A 26,785-nucleotide genomic window follows, 5' to 3' on the forward strand; every position below is an offset into this window, starting at 1 on the left:
AGTGAGCTCAATTATAGTAAAGCTGCATTTTTTTTTGCCAGTAACGGTAACGACGTTGTAACGGGAGAAAAGTTAATTCATTCGATTACTTGTTACTGAAAAAAGTAATGGCATTAGTAACAGCGTTTATTTATAACGCCGTTATTCCCATCACTGCTAGTAACAATGTTGATTCCTGATTTTTTACTAGTGACAGTTAGTTTCCGATATCATGAATGTGATTGTTACTAGTAAGAAAGCCATTTTAGATATCTGAGATATTTTTTTTTTATTGTTCCATCCATGACATTTACATGTGGCTCTAATACAGAATGTGTCGTCATCATGCCCAAATTCGTGCTGGTGTTTTTTTTTTTATTATTAAAGGCCTGTGCATTATAAAACAGTGTAATGAAACATTATTGGCTACTGAACAATAATACATTTTGATGTATTATTATGTACACTGACACCTTCTCATATGGGATAGCCTAATAATGAGCCGAAATATTTGCACACTCTGTCCAATGTGTGCGTAAATATGGCATGATAGCTACACTGTAATGTGCTAATAACTTGCATTATTTTTATTTACAGTAATATGTTGTCCATTAACTTGAAGTATAGGGCCACAATGGACAAGATGAATGATAAAGTCTTTCTGAACCTCTTTCCTATTCCCGTCGGCCATTTTAATGTCATATTAAATATGACACTGGATAACTTGTCTGATAGTCCAGTTGAATAATATATTTGAATGAAATATGCATATGAATGTCTCTCAATTGTAGTGGGTTCGGAGTGGAAGAGACAATGATTTAATAAGAATGTAATCTTGCCCATCGGGTTGTCAGCCTGTTATTATTATTGTTGTTGTCGTTGTTGTTGTTTTACTTTATAACTATAATGTTTACAACCTAACAACAGTAGCTAGTATCATAAAATAACTAATGAATGCTTTATTCGTAAACTTTTTTTTTTTCTGTTTTGCTTAAGTGCCTCTACTGTTCCATTACATTGTTATCATGAAGTGTTGTTTTGGTGATTGTAGTTTACTGAGCTTTTGCCTGCAAAACGATACGGAATAGAATGGAATCAAGATATGTTATGTTAAAAGAGATTAATAAAATGGTCTCTTCATTTTAAATGTACAGCAATCATGTCTGGAAACTTGACAAATAATATTTTATTGGGGCATGTAAAAGTGAAAAAAAAAAAAAAAAAAGAGAGTAAGTTTAAAAGATTCCTTATCATATGGCCCCCTCTAGTGGCCAACATTAATATCACAGCCTTAATCTTCCAGGTGAAATGGCTGTTTTGAATTTGATTTTACACTAACCACCAGCATCATAAATTCATAAAACTCAGCATGTGTGCTCATTTATTGTTCTCCATGTTTACAAAGTTTTTTGAAGTTTGATATACATGTGTTGGTAATGGGCTGTTCATGCTCATACAGTAATTAAATGACCCAATATTAATTTAGTGCATTCCCAGTGTCCGTAGCTGTATCCCTTCTTGACCTTACCCTAAAATTGGTGTCTTCTGAGTTAGAAAAAAAGTTCTTCAGAGAATTATTTTAAGCATGCAGTTAAGACAATTTGATGCATTCCACATAGGCCTACACAAAAAGCAATTGGCCTTAGAATCATTCTATTTGCCCTATATAAAAATATCATTATTTTATTTGCATAACCCGGGAGCCTGTTCGCTTCTTGGACGAGTACAGTTTAAATCCGTGGGAACAGACTGCTAAATGTGGGCACGGTTTACAAATTTGTGGGTATATGCGGATTGAAAAACTGATATGGTTTACAAATCTAAGCGCACAGACTGGATATTCCAGGGTACGTTTAATTTTGCACTGAGTGAAATAGCAATAGATTCTATTTATACTAAGTGAAACAGCACCATTTCTTATTACACTAAGTGAAAAAAGTATTCTCTTTGCAAGTGCACATAGTAGTTATATATATATATATATATATATATATATATATATATATATATATATATATTAGAGGTGGGCATAGATTAATTTTTTTCATCTAGATTCATCTAGATTAATTTTGGAATTAATCTAGATTAATCTAGATTAAAATGGCTCATTTGAATTCTGCCGAAGACATTCAGAATATGTGAGATACCCAAATTGTCCCTGCGTCCCAATGTCCGTACTATCCATCCTAAATAGTATGTGAGATTAAAATAAGTGTGTCCCAAAGCATAGTATGTTGAAAAGAGTACGCCAAAAGTCCCCGGATGGTCTACTATTTCCGGTAGATTTTCGAAGTGTGGATCCGTGCACACTATAGAGGCTAATATTGCCCACAACCCATTGCGCTTTGGACGAGGATTCAGTTCAGAACTACAAACACGAGTAAAAAGTGTTAAAAACTACAAAACATGGCGAATATGCACGATCAACGCTGAGAGGTTGTTTGAGTGACTAATAATCAGTTCAAACTGATAGAAAATATTTATTTAATGTTATATGTGTTATTTTTCATCTGCAAATACCAATGTGGACTTTTATAAAGATATGATTGGCCATTAACTTTTAAATGCATCATTATGCATTAATATGAGGAGAGTTCTCCACATGAAAGACTCGCGACTGCAGATCAACGTGCTGCACTTCTCTCCGATACAGTAGGAAATGAGCTAAATTAAATGTGGAGGATGTAAGATGATTGACAGGCCAGTTTACAGTGACTGGATACGGCAGAGAGCAAAGACGCAATTGTATGACGTGATAGTATGTCCCAAAGCTTGTCTACTCTTTTGCTACACACTCAAAAGTAAGTACTTTTTGTTCACAGAAAGAGTACATACTTTTAGGGCGTAGTATAAGTAATCCGCCATTTTGTCCGACAAAGCAGATAGGAGTTAGAAGATTAACCTCGGTGGAGTTAAACTTTTGTATATTATATTTTGTATATTGACATCTTTCCGCGTTTGAAACAACATTGATTCTCATGTTCATTCATGTTTATTTGATGCTATAAATGGACTCGTAGTAAGAGATGATCGGTTTACGAGCCTCTTGAGCTGAGGCGCTACAGCAATCTGTCACGACCATGGTCACGACACATTAAAGAAAAAGGGTTTTATTGTTTGAATTTCTTAAAAAACTACACAGTTTTAAAGCTGGGACTTTGTTAAATATCATAAGTTACCTGCTTTGTCTTGTCAGTGTCCTCTTTGCTCCGTGATGCATTTATCACTGTGTGACGTGACGAGCGTGACAGCGCCACAGCTTGTCGACCAAAGCAACAGTAACTTGCGAAGGGTCGGCTAGGTAGGGGAGAGTGGGGTAATGTGAGACATCGGGTAATGTGAGACACCCCCTGTATCTCTGCAACGGAATACATTTGTGGTTATGTGACAATTATGTTTTCAAGCCCCTCACATTTCCCCTTGGCCATGAAGGAGAGGACCTCATGGTGCTGTGCTAAGCATGTTTTTTTCACAAAAATATTGTTTTTGCATGTAAAAGTAAATTTTCTTGCGGTCAACTTAATCAACTGTTGTGCCAAAGCAGACTGATTCAGGTAGAAAAACTTATATCATACATGTTGATGAACTATCAACATATAAAACCATGTGATGATGCTAGCTGAAGATTAGCCTGAATTGCTAAGAGAGATAGTTTTTTTCTAAAATGTAGTGGTGGGGTAAAGTGAGACAAATGCTTTGGGGTAAAGTGAGACATGAGGCACAAGTTAAATTTAGTCTTAAAAATATTTTAATGTAATATTACATTGCATATGTTTTATTTTTAATGTCATAAACATTGTAGAAAAGCCATCCTGCCAAGGCAAAACATCAGGAAGACAACCTCTGGGGCAAAACACCCCTCGAGGAGAATGATGTGGCACATGTTCCTAAAAGTGATGTAGTGAAGAAGCTGCCTCAACCTAAAAGGCCTGGAGAGATGGAGAGAGCAACTCCTCATCTTTCCCTGTAACCTTCAGGGCTGGAGTGTAGAGTAGGCCTAGTTGTAGAGTATGACAGTAGGTTGATGTTCTAATACAGGTGGGTCTAGTCCTGTGTTCTGAGTCCCAGGCTGTTCTAGCTGGTTCTGATTGTGCTTTGCTCTGACCTCCAGACACTAGCTGGCTCTAAGGGTGCGTTCACACTTGTAGTTCGATTTGGTTGGTTAATTTGGTCCGGACCAAATAAGAAAAAAAAAAACATTTAGTCCTGGTCCAATTAGCGTTCAGATTGGCAATTTTATCACCGAACCAAAAGATACCGAACCTTGAGGCATAGGGATACATTCACAATGTTATTGGTCAGATTTTATGACGTATTGCCTATTTTGAACCGGAACTTAACAAAAATCCCAAACAATGCTGTGTGCTGAGGTAAATGCGCTCATTGTGTGTGCATAGCAGTGCGTAGCCTGTGTGTGATGGTACTTTGGCCAGCTGGGAACTCGTGAAGAGCTCATAAAATGTGTAAAGTAGTCAAAACAGCGGCAGGAATCCACCCACACAAACGAGACGAGCGTCTGATGCCTGTGATGGGCAAACTCGCGTCTATGACAAGAAAAACCGACATGCGTGAGGATTCTGTCCTTTTTAGGGCAGCGTTCACATATGTTCAAATGAACCGCACTGACTGAGCAATCGCATCAGGTGTTCTGACCCCCAGACTGTGCTCTGATCTAACTGGTTCTATCTGTCATTTGAATGTTAATTAAAATATTTTGAATTATATTATGTTGTATTTGATTTTGTTCAGAGTTAGAAAAGTGTTTAGAAAAAAAAATTGCTTAATTGACCAATCCCCATGATTCTGTTACTAGTCCGACATTAGTTCTGGAATGTGTGGTTGTCAAGCTAGCTGTCAGGATTCGAACTGTTACAACATGTGTTGTTATGGTAGTTTCAGAGTGGAAAAAGTAAGTGGATCAGTTTACCCCCTTGATTTCTCTGGTCTGTCTCGGTTTACCCCTAAGCTGGGGTAAAGTGAGACACAAGACGACTTTTTTTAAAACAATCATATTTTCACTGACCTTCGTCCTGAATACATTCTGATCATTTCTATGGCTAGGAAACATCCTGAATTAATGGGAAATGTGTAAATTTTACTGATATATCATTTTAGCTCGCTTAGAGGGGAGCAAATGTAAAAAGTGTCTCACTTTACCCCACTCTCCCCTATACATCCGCGCTAAAATATCAAGGTGAAAGTCGTCATAGCTTGCGTAGTATAGACCCAGCTCCCAACCCAACTTTGAGAATAGATTAACGGCGATATTTTTTTATCGCCCGATAAGAGTCTCGCGTTAACGCAGCACGTTAACGCCGTTAACGGCCCACCACTAATATATATATATATATATATATATATATATATATATATATATATTAGTGGTGGGCCGTTATCGGCGTTAACGTGAGACTCTTACCGGGCGATAAAAAAAATATCGGCGTTAATCTATTCTCAAAGTTGGGTTGGGAGCTGGGTCTATACTACGCAAGCTATGACGACTTTCACCTTGATATTTTAGCGCGGATGTATACCTAGCCGAACTGACCCTTCGCAAAGACCCGCCCCCCTTAGTTACTGTTGCTTTGTCCGACAAGCCGTGGCGCACACACACAGTGATAAATGCATCACGGAGCAAAGAGGACACTGACAACACGTCGACAGACAAGACAGAGTAGGTTACTTATGATATTAAACAAAGTCCCAGCTTTCAAACTGTGTAGTTATTAAAAAAATTCAAACAATAAAAACCGTTTTGTGGCTCTTTAATGTGTTGTGACCATGATCGTGACAGATTGCTGTAGCGCCTCAGCTCAAGAGGCTCGTAAACCGATCATCTCTTACTACGAGTCCATTTATAGCATCAAATAAACATGAATGAACATGAGAATCAATGTTGTTTCAAACGCGGAAAGATGTCAATATACACAATTTTTCAAGTTTAACTCCACCGAGGTTAATCTTCTAACTCTTATCTGCTTTGTCGGACAAAATGGCGGATTACTTTTAGTCATTTGCTGCGTCCCAATTCGCCTACTTATACTACGCCCTAAAAGTATGTACTCTTTCTGTGAACAAAAAGTACTTACTTTTGAGTGTCCAGTCACCGTAAACTGGCCTGTCAATCATCTCACATCCTCTACATTTCATTTAGCTAATTTCCTACCGTATCAGAGAGAAATGCAGCACGTTGATCTGCAGTCGCGGGTCTTTTGTGTGGAGAACTCTCCTCATATTAATGCATAATGATGCATTTAAAAGTTAATGGCCAATCAGATCTTTATAAATGTCCACATTGGTATTTGCAGATGAAAAATAACACATATAACATTAAAATAAATATTTTCTATCAGTTTGAACTGATTATTAGTCACTCAAACAACCTCTCAGCGTCGATCGTGCATATTCGCCATGTTTTGTAGTTTTTAACACTTTTTACTCGCGTTTGTAGTTCTGAACTGAATCCTCATCCAAAGCGCAATGGGTTGTGGGCAATATTAGCCTCTATAGTGTGCACGGATCCACACTTCAAAAATCTACCGGAAATAGTAGACCATCCGGGGACTTTTGGCACACTCTTTTCAACATACTATGCTTTGGGACACACTTATTTTAATCTCACATACTATTTAGGATGGATAGTATGGACATTGGGACGCAGGGACAATTTGGGTATCTCACATATTCTGAATGTCTTCGGCAGAATTCAAATGAGCCATTTTAATCTAGATTATATATTAATATATATTAGGGCTGGACGATTAATCGAAAAGTAATCAAAACCGAAATTCCTCTAACCGACGTAATTTTCCCATGTCGGTTATTTAATCCTGTTAATACTTCCCCTTTAAAAACATACTACCGCGTGTGTATCCACATGACTCCACCCCGTCCAGTCAGTGGCATAAAAGCAAAACACGGAGGTGAACGCCGGTTCAACACATAGTGATGGCGCGTGAGCCTTGTGTCTTCACTAAACTGTGTCAGTTGTATTTGTTTTATGGTTTGGACATTAAAGTGATAAGACGATCGGATATGTATTATTATATCGAGCTACTGTGCTCATGGAGCTGCATTGTGGCACAAACACTCATACAAACAGTAGCTGCGCAAAACGTGAAGATCGCGCGCACAGAGAGGAACGCAGAAACTCGATGTCAGCGCTGTCCAGTTAATAAAGAATAAAGAATAATAAAGATAAAACATAAGGAATAACAGTAAAAACAGAGAATTTTGCTATCTGGATGAAAGAGCTAGGATGTCTTAGGGAGTTTTTTGTTGTTGTTGTCCGTCAGAGTGGATCTAAACCTCACACGACAGGACCGCTCTCTAGCGACCTTTTAAGGCAACAAAGTTTCAATCTCCTCTTTTGCCAAGACACCTTAAACTGCGCCACACAGCCCTAATCCCCCTTCCGGAGATATCTTATCTATGCAACGCAGTTCAGATTTCCCCTTTGGAAAGTGTCCTAACTGTAATCCAGAGATATCTTAACCATCCATCACAGCTCAAATTTCCCCATGGTTTGTCCAAATTTACCTAATCACAAATGCTTTCTTCCTAATTCTCCCAGCTCTTTCAACCAGACAGCAATATTTAAAATGCATTAAAAATCAGAAATAACAAGATGATACATAAAAGATATAAAATACATTAAAAATGAAATAAAAACAGGAAAAATGATTAAAAGAATAAAGAGATAATACATATAAAATAAAGTGCAATCAGTTCGGACATAGCACAGTGCTCAATCTGCAAATGCATAGATAAAAAGATGTGTTTTGAGTCTTGATTTGAATGTGGCTACTGTTGGAGCACATCTGATCTCTTCTGGAAGCTGGTTCCAGCTGCGGCTGTCGTAACAGCTAAAAGCAGACTCTCCTTGCTTTGAGTGAACCCTGGGTATTTCTAAGTGACATGATCCTGATGATCTGAGTGATCTGTTAGGTTTATATTCTATGAGCATATCTGCAATGTATTGAGGTCCTAGGCCATTGAGTGATTTAGAAACAAGTAACAGTACTTTAAAATCAATTCTAAATGTGACTGGAAGCCAGTGCAAGGACCTGAGGACTGGTGTGATGTGTTCATGTTTTCTGGTTCTGCTCAGAATCCTGGCAGCAGCGTTCTGTACGAGCTGAAGCTGTCTTATGGTCTTTTTGGGAAGGCCAGTGAGGAGCCCATTACAATAATCCACCCTGCTGGTGATGAAAGCATGAACAAGTTTCTCTAAGTCTTGACTGGAGACAAAGCATCTAATTCTTGTAATATTTTTGAGATGATAATATGCTGATTTAGTTATTGTCTTTACATGGCTACTGAAACACAGGTCTGACTCCAAAATCACACCAAGATTCCTGACTTGATTTTTAGTTGCTTGACCCCTAGTGTGAAGGTACATGTTCACTTTGAGAACTTCATCTTTGTTTCCAAACACAATGACTTCAGTTTTGTCTTTGTTTAACTGAAGGAAGTTTAGGCACATCCAGTTTTTAATTTCTTCAATGCATTGGCACATGCATTTCATCAATGTATGAGTCAATGGGGCTGTAGTCGTTAGGTGAGAGGGCGAGGTAGATCTGGGTGTCATCTGCATAGCTGTGATATGCAATTTGGTTCTTTCTCATTATTTGGCTCAGTGGTAGCATATATAGGTTGAACAGGAGGGGTGCAAGTATTGAACTTTGAGGGACTCCGCATGTCATGGATGTCCACTCAGACTTATGGTCACCGATACTCACATAATAACCTCTCCCTTCTATGTATGACCTGAACCATTTAAGGACCATCCCAGAAAGCCCAACCCAGTTTTCCAGCCTGTCAAGAAGAATGTTGTGATCGACAGTGTCAAACGCAGCACTGAGGTCGAGTAGAACCAGCACTGATAATTTACCTGAATCTGTGTTAAGGCGAATGTCATTTATTATCTTTATGAATGCTGTCTCTGTGCTGTGATGCGGTCGGAAACCAGATTGAAAGTTGTCAAAGTATCCATTCAAGCTTAAGAATTTGTTCAGCTGATTGAAAACAACTTTTTCAATGATCTTGCCTATGAAAGGAAGATTTGAGATTGGTCTGTAGTTGCTCAATATGGTGTTATCCAGATTGCTCTTTTTCAGGAGGGGCTTGACAACTGCAGTTTTCAGGGATTTTGGAAAAGTCCCAGAGAGAAGTGAGGCATTTACCACTTCTAGGAGATCTGCTTCTAAACAGTTAAACACGCTTTTGAAAAAAGATGTGGGAAGTGTGTCAAGGGCACAGGTTGATGTTTTAAGGTGCTGTACTATTTCTTCCAAAATTTTACCATCAATTGCTTCAAAAACAGACATAATAGCTACTTTCTGAGGTTGTGATCTGAACTGTTTTACCCCAGTGCAGCTCAAGGATGTGCTGATCGCCTTTCTGATATTATTAATTTTCTCAGAGAAGAAGGAAGCAAACTCACAGCATTTGCTATCTGAGAGCATTTCACTGGGAATCTGACTTGGGGGGTTTGTTAGTCTCTCTACAGTAGCAAAAAGAGTGCGGGTGTTGTTTAAGTTTCTGTTTATAATATTTGAGAAGAAGGTCTGTCTAGCTTTGCCTAGTTCCACATTGAAAGCATGAAGGTTATCTTTATAGATGTTATAATGGATTTCAAGTTTTGTCTTTCGCTAGTGACAACAGAATTCTTGATATCAAAAATCCGCATTTTACTAGTAACAATGTATCAAAAATTACTATTTTTACTAGTAAGAATTGTATTTCTGATATGTGAAATTGAAATTTCAACTAGTAAGAACTCAGTTCTTGATATCAACAATTGAATTTGAATGGCAGCCTATGGTGACATTTCACTAGTGAAAATACAATTACAGATATCAAGAATTCTAGTTTTTACTAGTCGAAGTTCAAATGTTGATATCAAGAATTAACATTGTTACTAGTGGAAATGTAATTCCTCATATCAACAATTGAAATGTTGATATCAAGAATTCATATCCTGAGATGTGAATAAAAGTCAAAATGGCTTGCCATAAATTGTAGATAAAGAACTGACGTTTCAACTAGTAACAATGTAATTATTGATGTAACCTAGGTTGTGTCAACAGCCGATGATCATGTATCGATGATAGCCAGAGAAAAAACATCAAATATTGACAATATTAAGAGGATTTGGCGTTTCCAATTAATGTGGGCCTGTTACATTCTTCTAGTCTGTTATTATTACAATTAGGTTAGGCTTATTTTATTATTAAATTAATATTATAATAAATTTGCCCCGCAATAATTTCATAGCGCATCACTGCATAACTGACCTGCTGTGAGGATAATAAAAGATTAGGCTATTACTTATCTTTAAAAATGTTTTAAACACTTTTTTTAGGTCTATTATACAAATAATTATAGGCCTATAATTAAAATTATGTAAGAGTGTAATATTTCCTGACACTGCATTTCCTGTCATCAATGAAAATTTACTTCAAGCACCGAGCTGACTTTAAAAACAAACAAAAAAAAACAAGATGTTTTCACAAAAAATGCTCATTTGTTTTACTGTATGTAGGGTAAAAAGAGAAATAATGGAATAAATGAAGACAGTTATATTATGAGCATGTTATGTTGAAATTCATCTCTGGCCTCTCGCTCTTGACCCTCGGCTTATTCACCATGGTAAACTGAACGATTATAATGTATGTAACATTAATGCATGTATGAATATATCCACACAAAGCAAATGACCCTCAATACATCTACAATAAAAACATTTTATAGATAGATAATAGATTTTATAGAGCTAATCAATGTAAAAATTGATTTTAATAATTATGTAATATTTTTTCTTTCATAATTATTAATAACCACTATTTTACAGAAATAGTGTTTACAGAATAACATTAAAGTGTTAAAATATTGGTAAATGGTCCGTGTACGTTTTGATAGTTTGTTTTTCAATTTTAAATGAAATACGCAGAAACGAGAAAACGGTCGTTTCCCGTTTTTTCGTTTGTTAAAAAAAACGGAAAAACGAGATTTTGACTCGATTTTCGTTTTTTCGGGTCACGGATAGAAAACGGAAACACGACTTCAAAACTCGTTTTCCACATGTGGGCGGTCATTACACGCCCCTTTCAGCCGATTGGTCAATCAAATCTGAGCCAGTGACGTCATCTTCAGTTCGTTCAACAAAATAATAGTCCTCTGCCGCTATATCAGTAGATGTCATAAATCGGCTTTCTTCTGTGCAACCTAACGCGTATTTCACAGAAATATGTTTGCACAGATAAAAAAAAGTTTAAAAAACCTACAGTAAATTTAATTAAGTCTGTTTTTAAGCTGTCATTGTGTTTTTAAAATGTAAAATGTAAATGCCTCTACATCTGTTACCAAGCGCATGACATCCTTTGGGCTACTACCACCGATCAATAGGCTATACATAATGATAGACTATTCTCTATTATAGATCAGTGGCTACTGCACTCTTTTTTTTTCTTATTTTAATGTTTTGTTTACATTTTATACATTTAAATTCAATCATTTAGCAGACGCATTCCTTGCAGTAGACTATGCAGTCATATTAGAAAATAGGCTATCCACTAGGTGGCAACACCTAATAACGGTAGGCTATCATCGGGGGGCTTTTTAGTTTTCCTTAGCTTATAAATGGCCATACAGATTTTATCTCTTAAATTAAACACTTTTATTAACACAGTGAACATTATTATATGTCACAGTTTACTTGCTATCCTCACTTTTTCTGTCTTTCCTTCGCTTTTGAATGAATTAGCTATACATGGCCCTGAACATTTTACTTTCAATTTCGATTTAACGGCAATTGGCGATTCTTCTCAAAACAAAAATTCTCGTATATTAAACATAGATCTTTTATTATCTTTGTAATTATTTTATTTTGTAAATATTCGTGGCTTAAACACCGGGAAAATTTACTGTATGCAGTTCTGTAGATGTTTTGAAAAACTTAAACTAAACGAAAATTATTGTTGCCTTGTCAGTATCATTTCTGGGGGTTTTTTCCCTGACTTTCAACTGACGCGATCATCGTTTCATTATCCGACAAGATTATATTAAATTAGAATGATAAATGTCTGTGAATCATTAAAAAAATCCCAGGGGTTTAGTTTTAGACATGTACAAATAGCAGAATAAACAACAGAACATGAGGGTTCATCACCACGCACCTGCTGCGCTTCTGTGAACGGAGAAAAAAGGATTCAATTATATAAAAGGAATAAATAGCCTATGTCTATGCGCGAAATTTATTTCACTTAAGTAATTAACATATTACCAAAATGAAAGGGGAAAAAATGCGACAATATGAGTGTCGGTTCATTTTTGAGAAGTTCACAGAAAGGAAACCGGGACAGCAGAAAATTTCTTTGTTTATTTTACGAGCAATGTTTTGTTTTTATTGTGAGTGTACAAAAATAATAGGCCTATTTAACCCTTCACATATTCGAATGGTGTTACATATATTTGACCATAAATGTCTGAGTATTTTAAGTTGTTTCCGCTTTTATAAGAAAATTCAAGTGAACGCGTCGGCGCCTCACGCGCTCACACAACATCAGTTTTAGTAACTTGACATCGCAGTCTGTTAACTGTCAAAACATAGCCTACATTCAACCAAATATATAAAAAGTTATACTGCTCATTTTAAGTAGTCTGTGTAGGCTACAATAAAAGCGTTCAAATAATAAATATAGTTTAGCCTCCAAATCGTGATAGAAACATTTGGATTTGTGTCAAACTAGAGAGGTAGCCTAGGTTATAACGCCGGTTTCTGTTTCAGTTCAGCTTTAAATTAATTCGTTTTGGCTTACATTTATATATTATTTTTGTCATAACTAAAATAGCTATGTAGCTGTAATTTTGATCTTTAATGTTTGATCTTTACATATTCCCTCAATCTTTTAACTAAAGGGTTATTAACATTAGCCTATATTCAGCAGGCAATGTTAGGCTATATAAAATAAATAAAGAGAGATGAGCTATTGTTCGTTTTTCAAAATTGCTTACACTACTTATTTATTGTAATTTATTCTATTTATTCAAAATAGAATAAAATAAAAACTTGTTTTTTTTTTGTTTTTTTTTTAAATCTACAGCATTACAACAGTCTGTGTGCTGATTAACATTTCTGAAATAAATATTTCTGTGAAATACGCGTTAGGTTGCACAGAAGAAAGCCGATTTATGACATCTACTGATATAGCGGCAGAGGACTGTTATTTTGTTGAACGAACTGAAGATGAGGTCACTGGCTCAGATTTGATTGACCAATCGGCTGAAAGTGGCGTGTAATGACCGCCCACATGTGGAAAACGAGTTTTGAAGTCGTGTTTCCGTTTTCTATCCGTGACCCGAAAAAACGAAAATCGAGTCAAAATCTCGTTATTCCGTTTTTTTTTAACAAACGAAAAAACGGGAAACGACCGTTTTCTCGTTTCTGCGTATTTCATTTCAAATTGGAAAACAAACTATCAAAACGTACACGGACCGTAAATCTAACTTTGCACTCGCATACGGTCTAGCCGCAGAAGTTCAAAACTTTCAACGCATCCAAAGTTCAAATCGTATCCGATATTTCCGCATTCGCATATGATCAGAACTCCATGCAGCCCCCGTACTACTCTCCAATGGAAATGAATGACTTCCAGTCCAACGGCCGTCGTTTGTCGTGTGCAGTGGAAAGGCAGCGTCACACTGTGGTCTGATGGTCAAGACGTGACTTGACTGCTCACACTATGCGTTTGAAATATCCACGATAAACCCCCGTGCTGGGTTGTGCCGATTGACCATATGTTTCCATAGATAAAAAGCATCAGGGTCCGTGTACGTTTTGATAGTTTGTTTTCCAATTTGAAATGAAATACGCAGAAACGAGAAAACGGTCGTTTCCCGTTTTTTCGTTTGTTAAAAAAAAACGGAATAACGAGATTTTGACTCGATTTTCGTTTTTTCGGGTCACGGATAGAAAACGGAAACACGACTTCAAAACTCGTTTTCCACATGTGGGCGGTCATTACACGCCCCTTTCAGCCGATTGGTCAATCAATTCTGAGCCAGTGACGTCATCTTCAGTTCGTTCAACAAAATAATAGTCCTCTGCCGCTATATCAGTAGATGTCATAAATCGGCTTTCTTCTGTGCAACCTTTTGTTTGCACAGATAAAAAAAAAAAATGTTTTAAAAAACTACATAATTAAGTCTGTTTTTAAGCTGTCATTGTGTTTTTAAAATGTAAAATGTAAATGCCTCAACATCTGTTACCAAGCACATGACATCCTTTGGGCTACTACCACCGATCAATAGGCTATACATAGACTATTCTCTATAGATCAGTGGCTGCACTCATTTTTTTTTTTTCTTATTTTAATGTTTTGTTTACATTTTATACATTTAAGTTCAATCATTTAGCAGACGCATTAGACTATGCAGTCATATTAGAAAATAGGCTATCCACTAGGTGGCAACACCTAATAACGGTATCACCATTGGGGGGCTTTTTAGTTTCCCTTAGCTTATAAATGGTCATACAGATTTTATCTCTTAAACACTTTTATGAACACACTGAACATTATTATATGTCACAGTTTACTTGCTATTCTAACTTTTTCTGTCTTTCCTTCGCTTTTGAACGAATTAGCTATAAATGGCCCTGAACATTTTACTTTCAATTTCAATTTAACGGCTATTGGCGATTCTGCGTCAATTGCTTTAGTGGACAACAGCAAAACAAAAACTCTCGTATATTAAACATAGAACTTTTATTATCTTTGTAATTATTTTATTATCTTTTATCATTTTTGTAATTATTTTATTTTGTAAATATTCGTGGCTTAAACAGCGGGAAAATTTACTGTATGCAGTTCTGTAGATGTTTTGAAAAACTTAAACTAAACGAAAATTATTGTTGCCTTGTCAATAATTTCTGTTTTTTCCCCCTGACTTTCAACTGATGCGATCATCATCATTTCATTAACCGACAAGATTATAGTAAATTAGAATTAAACGAAATTTGATAAATGTCTGTGAATCATTAAAAAAAATCCCAGGGATTTAGTTTTAGCCTACATGAACAAATAGCAGAATAAACAACAGAACATGAGGATTCATCATCATCACGCACCTGCAGCGCTTCTGTGAACCTAGAACAAATGATTCAATTATATAAAAGGAATAAATAGCCTATGTCTATGCGCGAAATTTATTTCACTTAATTAACATATTACCAAAATGAAAGGTTTCCTTTCTGTGAACTTCTCAAAAATGAACCGACACTCATATTGTCGCATTTTTTCCCTGAGACGGCAGAAAATGTCTTTATTTTACGAACAATGTTTTGTTTTTATTGTGAGTGTACAAAAATAATAGGCCTATTTAACCCTTCACAGATTCGAATGGTGTTACATATATTTGACCATAAATGTCTGAGTATTTTAAGTTGTTTCCGCTTTTATAAGAAAATTCAAGTGAACGCATCGGCGCCTCACGCACACACAACATCAGTTTTAGTAACATAACAGCCTGTTAACTGTCAAAATAACATACATTCAACCAAATATAAAAAGTTATACTGCTCATTTTAAGTAGTCTGTGTAGGCTACAATAAAAGCGTTTAAATAATAAATATAGATTAGCCTCCAAATCGTGAATACTGAAACATTTGGATTTGTGTCAAATTAGAGAGGTATAGTTAACGCCGGTTTCTGTTTCAGTTCAGCTTTAAATTAATTCTTTTTGGCTTAACATTTATATATTATTTTTGTCATAACTAAAATAGCTATGTAGCTGTAATTTTGATCTTTAATGTTTGATCTTTACATATTCCCTCAATCTTTTAACCAAAGGGTTATTAACATTAGCCTATAATTCAGCAGGCAAAGTTAGGCTATATAAAATAAATAAATAAAGAGAGATGAGCAATTGTTCGTTTTTCCAAATTGCTTACACTACTTATTTATTGTGATTTATTCTATTTATTCAAAATTGAATAAAATAAAAACTGTAGTTTTTTTTTAATCTGTGCTTTTCATCCGCTCCTCTGTGTGGGTACTAGTGCAGTTTCACTATGCATATTAAACTACAAACAGCATTACAACAGTCTGTGTGCTGATTAACATTTCTGAAATAAATATTTCTGTGAAATACGCGTTAGGTTGCACAGAAGGAAGCCGATTTATGACATCTACTGATATAGCGGCAGAGGACTATTATTTTGTTGAACGAACTGAAGATGACGTCACTGGCTCAGAATTGATTGACCAATCGGCTGAAAGGGGCGTGTAATGACCGCCCACATGTGGAAAACGAGTTTTGAAGTCGTGTTTCCATTTTTCTATCCGTGACCCGAAAAAACGAAAATCGAGTCAAAATCTCGTTTTTCCGTTTTTTTTAACAAACGAAAAAACGGGAAACGACCGTTTTCTCGTTTCTGCGTATTTCATTTCAAATTGGAAAACAAACTATCAAAACGTACACGGACCCATCAGCTATGTATATCAAGAGGATTTAGCATTTCCAATTAATTTAATTATTATTATTATTATTGTTATTGTTATTGTTATTATTATTATTATTATTATTATTATTATTAATATAGGCCTACTTTTATTATTAAATTGATATTAAAATTCATTTGGAGCAACAGACTAATTTCATAGCGCATCACCACATAACCGATTTGCTGTGAGGATAATAAAAGATTTGATAGATTAGTTTACTCCCCACTGAAAATTATTTAAAGCCATTTAATTATAGGCTTATCATTAAAATTATTAACAGTCTATAATGTGTCCGAACACTGCAATAATCAGTCAATACAAAATACTTCTCTTCTCATTTTCTTCACTACGTACAGTATATGGGCCACAAGAGAAATATTAAGAAAATAAATTAAGACATATCCTACCATTACCATCATGTTGAAGTAGAATTTATCTCTCTCGTCTCAGAGAATATGCACCGAAATCTCGCCACTTTTACTTTTATTTTCTGTAAAGGTTAGTGGATAATTGAACAGGGATCGACATAATTCTCGCACAAAGTTTGCACATTGCATATGTGATATCCACTGACTCGCCTTCATGGTTTAAAATGAAAAAAAAATTCAATATTGTGACGTGACATTTTTCTTTATCACCAATTGCCAAATGATGGACAACGGTTCACATTTCCTGTGATGATAATATTAATTAAATATTAAATGGCCTAAACGAGTAAATAGAAAGTGAAAAGTGAAACAAGTAAATTAATAGTGCAGCTTTTTTGCCCTGATGCAGGCGACCCAAGGCGACAACACAGTCAGTTTTAATCAGCACTAGTTCTGTGGCGTCAGTTTGGTGTGTCTCTACCCTCATGCTGCTCAGAGGTGACACAGGCCTGTCCATTGTCACAGCATGCATCTGAACATGCATTATCTACTGTAGCTGCATTGTGTTTTTACACTGAAATCTGAGCGGACCATATCAGTCACCGGACAACAAGGAATTCTCAAACCTAGAGTATATCAGTCTGCATCAGGATTGTGTATATCAGACTATCATAACTAGTTAGATGGTGAAAACGTTTCTTCTTTAACAGGAAGATGTGTGGAGTAGCTTAGCAAATTATTGAGAGTATTTATCTCTAAGATAAGTCAAATTAATTAGCACTTTATTCAATAGATTGTTTTAAAGTAGCTTCACATCAAAAAAATAAAATAATGTCAGTCACAAAAATTCAACAATTATGAAGCAAAGTTCAGCTAAAAGCAGCTCTACAGAAAACAATGTCAGTATTCAGCTCAAGATAACTATAGCTGTTTCCATCACTGTTTTCATGCGCATTTTGAAGTATCACATCAGAAATGAGTGATGGAAATGGCAAATTATGAAAAAAATAAATAAATAATACCCTAATTTGCAAAAAAGTTTCTATGCTCACTTAAGATGGTTTTGATTTGTGCAAATAATGGGAGATTGAAGCACATTTACTGAATTCCTCCGCGTCAAAAAAAGTCATGTGACTTTGCGTGATGTAATGGCATAATTTGACTATCCAGCAGACCGATATTGTTGCACAGCATCTGAAATGTTTGTGGTCATTCTGAAATGCCTGAACAATGTTTGTCCTCAAAATATTTCTGTATTCAGAACTGCCTTACACAACTGTGTTCACAAACAGCAGGATCCCCCTCCGAAAATAATGACCACATTTATTGTGTTTCGTCTGCTTGATCTGAGGTGCATATAATTTATTATTTATGAAAATTATTATATTCAGTGGCTTCTCATACTTTCCTTTTAGTGGTATTTAGTGCCAGTTAATCAGGAAGTGACATTTTTGTCCTCTTTAACTCGTTGGATGGAAACAGTGCTTTATTCCCAAATGTTTTATGTAATATTCCAATTTTTCAAGTTAATTCACAACTTTGTATATAAACTTGCAGATTGTATGTGTGTGTGTGCACTTAGAGTCAATCCACATTAGAACGCCACCCTCAGGCTGAATTATACAAGGACAGATGACTATAAAAGGGTGTCTGCATGTGTTCAGCAATTACAATGTAAAAGCTTTATCTAGTGCTATAACCCAGACTCTGCAGCTAAATTTATAATCAGGAGCCAATACTGGTATCTACTATACATATCCAAAACAAACCAAGCTTCAAAATTCATTTACTGCTGTTTAGCACTGCTAAATGAAGAGTGTGACTAAATAAACTTCACATTGTTCCTCATAGCTGAAAACTGTTATTCAAATAACATATAACTTACATGCAAACCAAATGTCTACCAAATACCTGATTCTGTGCAAGAGTTTCTACTAAAACTGATGCCGTTTTAAAGGACATGACATACAACATATCACTAAATTACCACAGAAAAATCTGAATGTATGTGGAAGAATATAATCATTATTATATTGAGCGACTCACCTCTGACAGAAACGATGAATCTTTTGTTCAAGTTCTGCACAAGTCTTCTGCACATGTTCTGCACAAGTCTGCTGCCTGTGATCTTCAGTTTATAGACTCCTCTGTCTTCAGGTCTGGTGTTTCTGATGGTCAGAGATCCAGTCTCCTTGTCAATCTTCAGTCTGTCTTTGAATCTCCCATCAGGAACAGTGATCTTTCCAGTCCCTCTTTGGATTTCAGCTATGACAGTCTTTCCATCTCCAAACAGCCACAGTATCTGATCATCTTTGTTTATTTCAATGCCAGAGGTTAGAGTGACAGATTCTCCCTCTATGACTTCTATATCTTCATGTCACAGCAGCACACAGAAACAGAGAAAAGAGGAGATTGTAAGAGAGTACTGAAGGACTGAGAGGATACTGTGTGACTCTTCATGTGCTTCTAATAATCACTTCATCATTTGGACTTCTAACTAAAGATCTGCAACAATGCAATAATGTTTCATGTTAACATACATTAATTTGTTAGAGGGTTAGTTCACCCAAAAATATATTGTGTCACTAATTACTCCGTAATTACCCTCATGTTGTTCAACATGTGTAAGACGTTTGTTCACCTTCAGAACACAAATAAAGATCTTTTTATAACATCGCAGAGCTTTCTGTCCCTCACTGACAGTCCACTTAACTACCAATTTCAATGTCCAGAACACTAGTAAAGACATCATTAAAATAATCCATGTGACTCCAGTGGTTTATCCTCAACTTATGTTGACCTGAGAGCAGAAGCAAACACACATTGGAGATTAATATTTTGTAAATAAAGTGGTAAATTATGTTTTTTTGTGCAAACATGTCACTTCATAAAATTGAGGTTAAACCACTGGTGTCACATGGAGTACTTTAATGATGTCTTTACTAGTGTTCTGGGCCTTGAAAGTGGTCGTTGTGTAAACTGTGAATGGAGGGACAGAAAACTCAGATTTATGAAAAGTATCTTAATTTGTGTTCTAAAGATGAACGAAGGTCTTACGGGTGTGGAACGACACGAGGGTGAGGAATAAATATTTTAAATAAATAAACAGAAATTTCATTTTTTGGCTGAACTAACCCTTTAATAATTCACCACTGAATTAGCACTGAAAAAAATCAGGTTTTAGTCAAAGAAACAAACTTGTTTTTTAATTTATAATTATAAATCCATTTGTCACAGTGCTTCAGTGATGTGTCACATCTTGTGACATTTAAAAAAGATCTGTCTGCACAGACATGACATATCACTAAATATAACATTGTCATTATTTACTTCTACTCCTCACATTCTTCCAAATGAATGACTAGATTCTGAAGAGTTTTCCTGCAGCTCTTTACAATGTAATTACAGTTCATAGAGGCCTTCAAAGCTCAGAGGTGATATTTAAACACAACAGACTTTCAGTTCATGTGCTACAAGTCTTCTGAACCCATATGATAGCTTTGTGTGCAGCTTAAGTGTTTGTTTCCTCAAAATCCTCTCTTTAATTCTCAAATCTTATTTATAGTCAAAACATGTCAAGTTCACCTATGAAACATTCAATAACTAATTCCCTCTATCATTGACAACACCTTTTCTGTTGCATTTTGAGAGCTTTAGTGAAGGGGAAGACAATCACTGAATAATTACTAATATTTCTGTCTATTCACACACAAACCATCACATGTCTTAAGACTTCCAATAAGCGAGTAAACGAGTCACATGACACCTTTAGGGAGATGACACTTACTACTTGTTTGAAGCTCTAAAACTATTTTGTAAAGTGCTCCATAACTTTTTTTTAATATCTTCTTTTGTATTTGACAGAAGAAATACTCAAATGTTTTCAATGACATAAAGCTGGGCTAATGATGACAGAATTTATATTTTAGAATATCTCATTATAGGGATAAATATCACTAACTGACCAGAGATGACGTGGTAATAGACATACAAACTCTCTTTACATTTTCTTGTTTTTCAGTTTAGAGTTTCTGTATTAATAGTCTATGATGTTTAAATGAATGAAGAGCTCAGGCAGCCCTGATAAACCTCAAAATGACAGAAAAAGAACAGCGGGATGATTTTAGGGCTGTTTCTGCTAAATTGCTCAACATTCAATAGCAGAAAAACAAAATTACATGAAATACATAATCAGAAGATCTTAAATTCAGCATTTTAAACAGACAAAGATTCAGTAATTAGTATTAATGTTATTCAGCTCAATTTCCAAAAACAATCACACAAATCACTAGATCAACCTCAATAAAAATATTGATTGTGAAAAAAATGTATTATACATTTAATCTGTACTGTACTACAATAAAAACCCACAACAAAAAGCTCTGTGTTTCCTCTTGTTGTATCAGCTGTAATACTTACTCATTAGCTTTTGTAGTTCAGAGACTTTTAGACGATAGTAAAAAACACCAGCAGCTGCGGATAATACCAGCAGAACACCAACAACAATCCCTATTACAGCAGCTGAAGATAGACCTGGTACTGGAACAGATAAAGAAAGACAGACATTAGTGTGAATGAGTCTGATCTATAACAAACACTATAAACATCAACACTATATAACCTGAGTGAAGATCTGATACTGTAATGATAAAGAGTCATTAGTGTGAATGAGTCTGATCTATAACAAACACTAGAAACATCAACACTATATAACCTGAGTGAAGATCTGATACTGTAATGATAAAGAGTCATTAGTGTGAATGATCTGATCTATAACAAACACTATAAACATCAACACTATATAACCTGAGTGAAGATCTGATACTGTAATGATAAAGACAGTCATTAGTGTGAATGAGTCTGATCTATAACAAACACTATAAACATCAACACTATATAACCTGAGTGAAGATCTGATACTGTAATGATAGAGTCATTAGTGTGAATGAATCTGATCTATAACAAACACTATAAACATCAGCACTATATAACCTGAGTGAAGATCTGATACTGTAATGATAAAGAGTCATTAGTGTGAATGAATCTGATCTATAACAAACACTATAAACATCAACACTATATAACCTGAGTGAAGATCTGATACTGTAATGATAGAGTCAATAGTGTGAATGAGTCTGATCTATAACAAACACTATAAACATCAGCACTATATAATCTGAGTGAAGATCTGATACTGTAATGATAAAGAGTCATTAGTGTGAATGAGTCTGATCTATAACAAACACTATAAACATCAGCACTATATAATCTGAGTGAAGATCTGATACTGTAATGATAAAGAGTCATTAGTGTGAATGAGTCTGATCTATAACAAACACTATAAACATCAGCACTATATAACCTGAGTGAAGATCTGATACTGTAATGATAAAGAGTCATTAGTGTGAATGAGTCTGATCTATAACAAACACTATAAACATCAACACTATATAACCTGAGTGAAGATCTGATACTGTAATGATAGAGTCATTAGTGTGAATGAATCTGATCTATAACAAACACTATAAACATCAACACTATATAACCTGAGTGAAGATCTGATACTGTAATGATAAAGAGTCATTAGTGTGAATGAGTCTGATCTATAACAAACACTATAAACATCAGCACTATATAACCTGAGTGAAGATCTGATACTGTAATGATAAAGAGTCATTAGTGTGAATGAGTCTGATCTATAACAAACACTATAAACATCAACACTATATAACCTGAGTGAAGATCTGATACTGTAATGATAGAGTCATTAGTGTGAATGAGTCTGATCTATAACAAACACTATAAACATCAACACTATATAACCAGAGTGAAGATCTGATACTGTAATGATAAAGAGTCATTAGTGTGAATGAGTCTGATCTATAACAAACAGTATAAACATCAGCACTATATAACCTGAGTGATAAAGAAAGTCATTATTTATCAGATCTACTGTATTTACAGGTGTCAGACAAGCTGTTTTAGATAATACAAGTTCAGAGTGAGAAGTTATGAATTATTTACAGACAGCTGATAAATAATCATTACATTAATAGTCTTGAGTTACTCACCGCTGACAGTGACAGTGAATCTCTTGTATAAAGTCTGATTGCTGCTGCTGATCTTTACTTTATAAACTCCAGAGTCTGTGATTCTGGTGTTTGTGATGGTCAGAGATCCGGTCTGATTATCCAGCTTCAGTCTGTCTCTGAATCTCTCATCAGGATCATATAATGGTGGACTCTTGGCCTCTAGATCATGTTTAGCTATGAGTTTCCCTTCATCTCCAAACCTCCACACTATCAGCTCATCTCCGTGTGTTTCAGTATCAGTCTGAAGAGTGACAGATTCTCCCTCCGTCACTGATACACTCTTCATTTCACCTTTAAAAGCATCAATAACAGCTGGAGACTCTGCATGAGACAGATTCACAGATATTAAACACTAAACACAGTTACTGGCACTAGAATAATAACTTTAACAGTCAATTATCTCATGGTTACTACATAAGACATTAATGAACCATATATTAATTAGTTTATGATTTTAATCTAATTTAAGTGCTGTAAATAATTTTACTTAAACATATTTCTTTATTTATTTAATTGTATCTTTTATTTGTGTTGATTGAGTTTGCTCCTTATTCTGTAAGATTGTTTTTTTAAGATTTTCAGGCTGCAGTTTAAATCTCAGTTTATTTCATTTTAATTAATAAAACAACAAACTTAAAAACATCTAATTATTCAAAAATAAAAGTGTCCTCACCATAGACAGTAACACTGAAAATGAAATACGAGGTCCCAGTGTTGTGGTTGATCTCTAGTTTATAAAGTCCAGAGTGTTTAGTTCTCATGTTTGTGATTGTCAGAGATCCAGTCTGATCCAGCTTCAGTCTGTCTTTGAACATCTCAGTGAGACTAGGATATGAAATCATATTTCTATCGATTTGAGCAATGACTGAACGTGAATCTCTAAACCTCCACTTCATCAGATTAAATCCTGGTATTTTAGTAAGATCAGGGTTTAGAGTAACAGATTCTCCCTCCATCACTGGCACTGTCTTCTCTTCATCTGTTTCAGCACCACACACTCCTGCAGAACAAACACAAACAGTTTCTCAGAGATTAAACTCATATAACACTGCTGCTCATGTTCTTGACCCAAATTTGAGGACAAAATAAGAGAAAGGATGATTTAATGATACAATTTTCAGTTATTCATTTCATTTCATGTCTCAGAATGTGTATTTTTTGTTCACCGCTGTAACACCATAACATGTCACTGAATTTAAAAACACAGCTGTTCTTTCACAAACGTGCCGAAGTCATTACTACCGCAGCAGATAGAGAAGGGGAGGGGGAGGCACAGCAGAGCTCGTCTTGTGCCTCAGTTGGTAAAAAATTAGAAAATCACCATCAAGTGTTTTACATTCAGTGCTTAGGAGAGTTGAGAAAAGATACATCACAGGGAAGGCTAGCCTCACTTCGTATATAAATCTTAAAAATATATCTAAACTACGACATACGCACTCAATGAAGAATGCAGAACAGTAAGTTCATGTGTTCATGACCTCAAGGTTAGATTACTGTAACGCTCTACTGGGTGGTTGTTCCTCCCGCTTGATAAATAAACTACAGCTCGTACAAAATGCAGCAGCTAGAGTTCTTACTAGAACTAGGAAGTATGACCATATTAGCCCAGTTCTGTCATCACTGCATTGGCTTCCTGTTAAACATCGTATAGATTTTAAAATCTTGCTAATTACTTACTGTTACGGTACAGAGGGGTCGGACACAGAGAATAGCAGGTAAGATGTCTTTATTGAACCAGTAAGAGTGAAGCGGAGTGAAGACAGGTGAGAAGTGCAATGTAGATGATGGTAATGGAGAATGGTGATAGTTACTGTCCTTTCTGATTGCAGGTGTTTGAGTCTTTGGAATCGCTGGAGCAGGAGATCACTGGAGAACGCTGGAGACAAAGGAGCACTCACACATAGAGGAAGGATCACACATCTCAGAATTCAGGCCAGCTGATAATACCTAGAATATCAAAATCAACCGCAGGTGGTAGATCCTTCTCCTATTTGGCACCTAAACTCTGGAACAATCTTCCTAGCATTGTTCGGGATGCAGACACACTCTGTCAGTTTAAATCTAGACTAAAAACACATCTCTTTAACCTGGCATACACATAACATATTACCAATTTATATTTTCAAATCCGTTAAAGGATTATTAGGCTGCATAAATTAGGTCAGCCGGAACCGGGAACACTTCCTATAACACCAGATGTACTTGTTACATCAGAAGAAGAATGGCATCTACGCTAATATTAGTCTTTCTGTTTATCCCAAGGTTTACCGTAGTCAATCAGATCCGGGCCGTATCCAGGTGAGACCAAGGACCTGCGCCTTGACACGACCACAACGCAGCCCTGAAGTATCAGCAGAGATTGGGTCGACTAGATCATCCATTGTGAAGACATCATCAACACGACAGCCAGTGCCACAGTTCCTCAACAAACCGTCCATACCGGCGTGATGAATACGATCCTCAACTGGATTGAACTGGAATAAATACTTTGAATGTTGCGATCCTATCAGACTTATGATAGCAACCTGAATCGTAACAAAGCACTGTTCGCCAGAGGAGAACTGGCCCCCCGACTAAGCCTGGTTTCTCCCAAGGTTTTTTTTCTCCATTTTAACACCTATTTGCCACCTGATGTCACTTGTTGGAGTTTGGGTTCCTTGCCGCTGTCGCCTTTGGCTTGCTTAGTTGGGGACACTTGACATTTGACTTGACATTTGATATTCAACAGTGCTTTGATCTGCCTGCATTGACACTATTCTTTAAGAGCTGCTGTGCAGCCAAAATTATATACCAGTTATCAATGTAAAGCTGCTCTGACACAATCTGCATTGTGAAAAGTCAAGTCAAGTCAAGTCACCTTTATTTATATAGCGCTTTTTACAATGCAGATTGTGTCAAAGCAGCTTTACATTGATAATTGGTATATAATTTTTCCTTTTAAAGAATAGTGTCAATACAGGCAGATCAAAAGCACTGTTTAATAAATGTCAAGAATACTGTTGAATATCAAATGTCAAGTCAAATTAAATTAAATTAGGGCTGCACGATTAATCGTATTTTAATCACGATAACGATATCTGCTTCTCTCGATTGATTTTAAATAATCGCCACGATATTGGCCCGCTCTATGAAAATGAACATAATTTGGAAATATTGGAAGTAATATTAGGAATTTTGCTGTTTAATCTTTTGAAGTTCCTAAAGGTTTTCCAGTTTTCATAATGTTGATCAGCTAGAAATGATTTTTCTTTGCTTTACGAATTTGCGAATTGTGTTGCTTTAAAATCTAATGTGAATACATATTACAAAGCGCTCACCAAAACCATGTTTTGTATTGATTTACCATCTAACGAAGTTATCATAGTTGGTTAAATTTAAGTCTTTGTGCCACCTACAGGCCTTTTGGGTGAAGTGTAGGTTGGTAAAGAACTTGCAAAATAGCCATAGTTACATTACTCTTTTTGATAGAATAATCGTGATTAATAATCGTGATTATAATTTTGAGGAAACTGTGGCACTGGCTGTCGTGTCGATGATGTCTTCACAATGGATGATCTAGTCGACTCGATCTCTGCTGATACAGGGCTGCGTTGTGGTCGTGTCAGGGCACCGGTCCTCGGTCTCATCCGGATACGGCCCGGATCCGGTTGACTACGGTAATCCTCGGGATAAACAGAAAGACTAATATTAGCGTAGATGCCATTCTTTTTCTGATGTAACAAGTACATCTGGTGTTATAGGAAGTGTTCCCAGTTCCGGCTGACCTAATTTATGCAGCCTAATAATCCTTTAACGGATTTGAAAATATAAATTGGTAATATGTTATGTGTATGCCAGGTTA

General features: G+C 35.8%; 1 protein-coding gene across 1 annotated transcript in view; it reads right to left on the bottom strand.

Moving 5' to 3' along the window:
* LOC125278243 overlaps positions 1-26,785 on the bottom strand; it is an 84,849-nt gene that overhangs the window by 41,353 nt on the left and 16,711 nt on the right. Inside the window, exons 2-5 of the mRNA XM_048207253.1 lie at positions 23,618-23,944; positions 22,924-23,265; positions 21,272-21,391; positions 18,899-19,222 (exon numbers count right to left, since the gene is read on the bottom strand). Coding sequence (XP_048063210.1) covers positions 18,899-19,222; positions 21,272-21,391; positions 22,924-23,265; positions 23,618-23,944 — 1,113 coding nt within the window. The remainder of the gene's footprint in view (positions 1-18,898; positions 19,223-21,271; positions 21,392-22,923; positions 23,266-23,617; positions 23,945-26,785) is intronic.

This window comes from Megalobrama amblycephala, linkage group LG1, assembly GCF_018812025.1.
Source record: "Megalobrama amblycephala isolate DHTTF-2021 linkage group LG1, ASM1881202v1, whole genome shotgun sequence".
Taxonomy (NCBI): domain Eukaryota; kingdom Metazoa; phylum Chordata; class Actinopteri; order Cypriniformes; family Xenocyprididae; genus Megalobrama; species Megalobrama amblycephala.